The sequence below is a fragment of the Phoca vitulina genome, unplaced genomic scaffold, assembly GCF_004348235.1.
Source record: "Phoca vitulina isolate PV1807 unplaced genomic scaffold, GSC_HSeal_1.0 scaffold97, whole genome shotgun sequence".
Lineage (NCBI taxonomy): Eukaryota > Metazoa > Chordata > Mammalia > Carnivora > Phocidae > Phoca > Phoca vitulina.
Window position 1 is genome coordinate 2,421,363 of NW_022589800.1, and position 6,473 is coordinate 2,427,835.

Below are 6,473 nucleotides of genomic sequence, written 5' to 3' on the forward strand. Positions count from 1 at the left end.
CAACCTAATTTTCTTTTAAAGAAGAAAACGCCCCCCCCCCTTTATAAGTCCAAATTCACAAAAGAAACTATGCCCTAAAACTACCAATTTGTCATTCAGGACAAACTTTTATCCAAGGAGCCCCCACACTGCCATCGAGAAGCAGAAATGTATCTGGGGTGTCCCAAACAGTTCATAAAAGCTTGAGTGCACATTTTAATATCAGGCATGTTCACACAAAAATCTAGACGTCCACTTTTCTTTTTTTTTTTTTTAAAGATTTTATTTATTTGACAGAGAGGGACACAGCGAGAGAAGCAACACAAGCAGGGGGAGTGGGAGAGGGAGAAGCAGGCTTCCCGCCGAGCAGGGAGCCCGATGCGGGGCTCGATCCCAGGACCCTGGGATCATGACCTGAGCCGAAGGCAGACGCTTAACGACTGAGCCACCCAGGCGCCCCTAGACGTCCACTTTTCTTGAAAGATGTAGGTTACAGCCAAGCCAGGGTCTTATTTTAGAAATTCATTCATTTTTTGGTGGGTCTCCCTTTATCCTTGACAGCAAGCAGCTGGACCTGCTTCCTCAGGAGCAAGCACTTCCCAATTCACTGCAGACTGCACCATCCAAACAGTGACCACGCACAACCTTACAGCCAGCCTGTATCTGCTTGTCCCTGGAAGTTTGCACGTCTACTTTTATAGAACCACGGGGGCTAATAAACTTGCACTATACTGAAGAAGAACTTCAATCTTCTCACATGAAATGTTAAAAGGACATGATGAGAACTGCTCTGTGACTGTTGTCTGATTCTTCAAGGCACCTTTCCTTTCACCCTCAGCTGCTGAGCTGACGTCCTGGGCACTTGGGATACTGAGTCCCAGACAGGTGAGGCGAGCAAAGTTACAGGATGCCTTGGTAGGAGCTGAGAGGGTGTAGGAAGGGAGAGAACATTAAGGGAAAGGGGAGAGGGGCTGGAGGGGCCAGGAAATGGGGAGAGGCTGAAGGAAGGAGGGGTCGGGAAGGGGAGACCTACCGGCGCTTCTTATACCAGAGGGCTAAGCATCCAATCATCAGTAAGGACCCCAACAAGGCCACAAGCATCAGCCACATGGAGGAGTGGCTCCCCTCTGCGTGGGGAACACAGGCTCTCAGCACAGGACCCCTCCCTATTCCAAGGCCCGTGGTCTGAGCCCATGGGAGGGTGCCACAGGTGCTTCTCACTGCCTCCCCCACGGGGAGCGCCCACTTCTGTTCCTCTGCAGTCTAGAGGCCCCCTCTTGTCTCAGGGCCTGGGCACCGGGGACCCTTCCCTTCAGCACACGGCGGTATAGCACACACAGCAAGGACAACCAGGTAGCCACTCTCCATCCATGAGACCAAGAGCAGTGAACCTGACCTAGCTCGGCCTCCGTGTCTTCAACGATAAAATGAGAAGAATAGCACCTGTTTCAAAGGAGCCGGGGACAAGTGGACACCATGCTGGGCAGACTCAGGAAGCACTCAAGACCCAGCAACTACCTTGTTCCCCCGCCCCGCAGCCCTGGCCTCTCATGGGGAGTGACCTCTCCTGGGATTCTTTATTTGCCACCTGCTTCTGGACCTGTGAATTGTTTGGTCTCTTTTTCCTTGTATATGGGACATTTATCTCAACCCTTTTTGAGTTCAGACATTGTCCCCCTCCGTTCCCCTCCTTCTGGTATCTGGAACCCCCTCTTTCTAACCCTCCTGGTTTGGGGGGGTTCATTTTGGAAACTCCTCTATCCTGCGTGTGTCCAAACCCACCTCGTGGCCAGTGTCTCCCTCTATGCTTGAGGACCATCTCCCCCATGCCCAGCCGGGCCCCAGCTCTTTCTCACCCCAGTGGATGATTATGTCCTGGCCCCCTAGACTGCTGTGTCTCACTCGGCACGACAGACCAGCCGCCTCCTGGGCCGCCACGTCCAGAGTCACTCGGAAATACCACGTCTCATCAGCATGGGGCAGGACGTCGCCTTGCTGGGTGCCCCGCTGCTCCTGCTCACCCCGCATCCACATCACCCACACAGGCTTTGGGTGGAAGCCGGAGACGTGGCACACCAGGAGTAGACGGCCGGGACCGGGACTGGGGCCACTGGACAGCCAGGCCTCCGGCCTCACTGTGTCGGATGAGGAAGTGGGGGATCTCAAGGCGGGAACTCTGCAGCCCACGTTTCCCCCTCTGGAGATGGAATCCCTCATGCCTTTGTCCATTCGTGTTGGCTTCTCCAGGAAAACCTTCCCTGACCGCCCCCCATCCCAGGCTCCTGTAAGTGCCTCTGCTCCGACCCCCGGAGCGCCCTGTGTTCGCCCGCAGGGTCCGTAGTGGGTTTCAAACATGACTCTAACTCTTCCTCTGCTTCCCGCCCTCCCCTCAGCAGAGATCCTGTCTGACCCCCAGGGTTTATTTACTTCAATTCATGGAACCCAAGGGGTGCTTGGTTAATGTCCGTGGGATGAATAAATCCCCTAGGCCTCACCCATGCCTTCCCGAGCCATTCTCCCCCGGGGTGATCCAAGGGCTGTGAAGTCTGCAGCGGGGAGCCCCAGCCGGAGCGCAGGAGTGGAGGGCAGGGGTGAGAGAGGCAGGCTCACCTTGCTTCTCCAGTTCCGACTTCCCTGCCTCAAGGAGGCCTCTGACAAACTGGGGGCAGGTGTCATTGAGGAGCCTCTGCAGGGTCTCTCTGGTCCCCTGGTCCTGGTTGAGCTCTTTGGTGGCCCTGCCCACCCAAGAGGGGGCATCTGGGGCTGGCACCCAAACAGCTCCTTGGAAACTCATGATCTCTTTTCCTTGAAATGCTCCGTGAAAGAAGCTTTCGGAGGCGTTGCCGGGGCGCAGCTCGCAGCCAGCGGACACCTGGATCTCAAAGGGATCTGAGAAGAGGACGGGACAAAGACCAAAGAAGGGCCGAAAGGATTAGAAGGGACCGAGGAGGGGAAATGCGTGTCAGGGTTCTACTGGGGACCCAGAGTCCCGGGAGACGAGTGGGGGACCAGCAGCGGGAGGAACGGGGGCAGCGTGCGGGGTCGGAGGTGGGGAGCGCCGGGCAGAAGCGGGGATCCGGAGACGCAGGCGCGAGCGGGGCGTCTCGGGCAGCGGGGGCGGCAGAGCCCCCGCCGGGCGGCGGCCCAGGGTCCCAGCCCCAGCTCACAGTCCTGGCGCAGCATTTTGGCGAATTCCCGCATGTCCCTGGTGAAGCTCCTGCGGTACACGCTGAGCGTCCGCTGCAGCTCGTCCCACTGCCGCTCGCTCAGCGAGCCCCGCGCCCAGGGCCGGAGGAAGCGAGTGGCGTCCGAGCCGTTTCTCCAGCCGCACACCTGCAGCCCCCCGAGCAGCACCAGGTCGTCGGTGCGCGCCCAGCTGCGGTTGGCGAAGGCCGACACCTGCAGGTACCGCAGCCGGCCGCGCGTCCCCGGGGCGCACAGCCCGCCCGAGGCCAGCGGCAGCGACCAAACGACGAGCAGCCACCAGCCGCACGCGCTCCGGGCCGGGGGCCGCGCCCTGCGCGCGGGGTCGCCGGCTGCGCCCCGCCGGGGGCCCCGGGACCGTCGGTCTCCGGCGCCCCCGGCTCGCGCCGCCCCACGCACCCCCAGGGCTTCCCCGAACCTGGGGGAGCCCCCAGAGCAGCGAAACTGCGGCCACCTGAGGGCGCCGGGGTCGGGCGCCGGGGTCGGACTCCGGGGGTCCCCGCCTGCCAGCCCGCCAGGAGGATCTCGGATCGCCCCGCCCCCGCCCCGGCCCTCCCACCTCCAACTGCCTCCTCCTCTCGCATCTCTGATCCCCCTCCCCCCCCAAACCGCCCAGTCCTTCCCTCGACCCCGCCCCCATCGTCCCCCCTTCAATCTCTGATCCTCCTGCTCCCATCCTCCCTCCCCTGTCCCTCAAAAGTCTGATCCCCCTGCCCCCATCCTCCCCCTCCAATCTCTGATCTCCCCAACCCCACCCTCCCCCACAATCTCTGGTGTCCCCGCCCCCACCCTCCCCCACAATCTCTGATCTCCTTGCCTCTATCCTCCCCCCTCCAACCTCTGATACCCCTTCCCCCATCTTCCCTCTCCAATCTCTGATCCACCTGTCCCCACATCCCCACCCTCCAGCCTCTGACCGTTATCCTTATCCGGAGAGTCTTCCACCTCAGTGTCCCCAGCCCCTCTGTCCTCCCATCAATGTCCCTGCTCTCCTCCCCCACCTCCTGGTGCACCTCCCACAGGGCCTCTGCTCAGCCCCCCTGCCTCTCTGCCTGCTCCCTCTCTCCTTCAGCTACCCACTCAGTCACTCTCCAGATGTGAGCCTCTGTGCTGGAAAGAATGAGACCACATTATGGTGTGCACCGGACAGCCTGGACCCCACGGCTCACATTGATGATGAGCATCCAGACAGTGGGGTTCAGAACGTTGGATGCCCCTCTTTGGCAGGTCAGAACCTGGATGGCACCCTGACACCTCCCTTCCCCGCACTCCTTTTATCCAAATCCTGGGCAACTCCTCTAGTCCATCTCTTTGGAAACATCTTTTTTTTTTTTTTTTTTTTAAGATTTTATTTATTTGACAGAGAGAGACACAGCGAGAGAGGGAACACAAGCAGGGGGAGTGGGAGAGGGAGAAGCAGGCTTCCTGCCGAGCAGGGAGCCCGATGCAGGGCTCGATCCCAGGACCCTGGGATCATGACCTGAGCCGAAGGCAGACGCTCAACGACTGAGCCACCCAGGCGCCCCTGGAAACATCTCTTGAGTGTGTCCCCCTTCTCTACATTTCCACCTCCACCGCCACCCTAACCTTCTGCATCTTCTCAAATAGGTTTCCTAGGATAGAGACCACAGAGATTGATGGGCCTATGGGATTATGCCTGGCCTGACCTGACCTTGGTCCCCTGCTGTCTCCCCCCCACCCTAGTCTCCCCTGCTCTGTGCCTTAGTCTCGCCACAAGGCTTTCAGTTCCTCCAACATGCAAAGCTTCTTCCTGCCCAACATCTTTGCACAAAGTTCCCTTTGCTTGGAAAGCTCCAGGACCTCTCCTCCCCTGACCCACTTCTGATGCTTTGTTATTTCTACTCGGATCTCGGCTTAAAGGTCACTTTTTCAGGGGGTCTTCCCAGATCTCCCTGTATGAGCAAAGGCAGACTGGTCAGCCTTAACAGGACTCCCCCCGTGCTACCAGCTTAGTCACCTCCCCCCCCCTCCCCCGCACACATCAGTCGGTAATTACGATGGCAGGCAAGCTCTGTCTCTCTGCCAGCCCTCTACAGTCCCCCCGTGGAGCCACCAGGGTGCAGGGAGGGTCCTGGAGAGAGGAGGCTGTGTCTGGTCCTCCTCGGTGTGCTCAGTGTGGCCCCAAAACAGTTTGAGGTCACATAGAAAAATTATTTTTGCTACAAGTAAGGGGTTGGTGATTAAATTAAGATACGATATTGCTGGAGGCCCGGATAGGAGGGGGCTGGGGGGACAAAAGTAAAAAGGACAACAGTTTACAAATCACAGCACAGTGCCTCACTTGGCATTCTCCAAACGTCCAGCTTCCTGTAAAACTTGAACAGTTCTGTTTAGTTTATCTGCATCTTGAAATTTTCTAAGGCTAACATCCTTTCAGACTAAAGACAAGAACTGGTTTGTTGTTGTTGTTTGCTTTTTTCTAATCAGAAACAAAAGCCAGGAGGGATAATCTTCAGATGTTGGGGTTATAGACGAGATACACCAACGAATTTTCCAAAGGTCAACTGAGTCAGGTACTTTTAGCCATGACAACTTTAACTGCTTCCTTCGGGAGGAGACTCACTGAGTCGCAGAAGGACCCCTGGGAGCACGGCTAGGTCCCACATGGTGGGCTCACAAAAGCAGGGCACAGGTCTCATCAGGAGAAGGGGCCACAGCACTCCCCCGGTGCCAGGAGCTGGCTGCCATCCGTGCCCCTAGATCAATCCTGCCCTCACTTCTAGAGCATTTTGGGTTCCCAAAGAGCTTTCACATAGGCCATTTTGCTTACTCCCCATCGCAACTGCTAGAGATAAGGATCATTACCTCTAATGGGTCAGTAAGCAGACCGACCAAAGTGGACGCGGGCCAGCACTCCAACTGTAGTCTGCTGACTCCCGGTCCAAAACTTCTTTTCCTCGGGGCTGCCTTCTGAGGGTGCACCTCCTACTGCGAGGTGGTGGAAATGAGATGACTGCCGTGGTTTCTTTCAACCTCGTGGGTCTGTAACCCCAGGTCATCATAGTAGAGCAGGGAGTCGAAATGTCTGAGATGGGAGTAAGGTTGGAGGAGAATCAAAGAATTACAGATGATTTGACTAAGAATAGCCACAAATAAGACTGGTTCTGGAGTCATTATCAGAAGCCCAGAATCTGAGGGCTTTACCAGAACCCCATTCCCAGTGGGAGGAAGAGATGCTGCTTACCATTGATAATCCTGCTGGCTTCAGGCGGGGCTTTCTGTGCCCCGTGGGCTACGTCACCGTTTGCTGCTTTCCTTAGCTGTCTCCC

At 57.5% G+C, this 6,473-nt stretch overlaps 1 protein-coding gene across 1 annotated transcript; it reads right to left on the reverse strand.

Annotated features, from left to right (window-relative positions):
• Nucleotides 1-380: 380 nt before the first annotated feature.
• CD1D (CD1d molecule) lies at nucleotides 381-5,810 on the reverse strand. Its single transcript, XM_032397229.1, has 7 exons — nucleotides 5,768-5,810; nucleotides 4,745-4,796; nucleotides 3,147-3,601; nucleotides 2,590-2,868; nucleotides 1,836-2,114; nucleotides 1,013-1,106; nucleotides 381-901 (listed from the first exon to the last, which is right to left on the reverse strand). The coding sequence occupies exons 1-7, from the start codon at nucleotides 5,808-5,810 to the stop codon at nucleotides 880-882; spliced, it is 1,224 nt and encodes a 407-aa protein (XP_032253120.1). The 3' UTR covers nucleotides 381-879.
• Nucleotides 5,811-6,473: the final 663 nt, after the last annotated feature.

Bases quoted from the DNA above. Each gene is read 5' to 3' on its own strand.
- CD1D (XM_032397229.1), bottom strand. From the start codon at position 5,810: ATGTGGGACCTAGCCGTGCTCCCAGGGGTCCTTCTGCGACTCA. The intron at 4,797-5,767 runs GTGAGTCTCCTC...TCTCTATCCTAG, and splicing joins AGGGGTCCTTCTGCGACTCA to GAAACCTATTTGAGAAGATG. The intron at 902-1,012 runs GTAGGTCTCCCC...ACACCCTCTCAG, and splicing joins CTCTGGTATAAGAAGCGCCG to CTCCTACCAAGGCATCCTGT.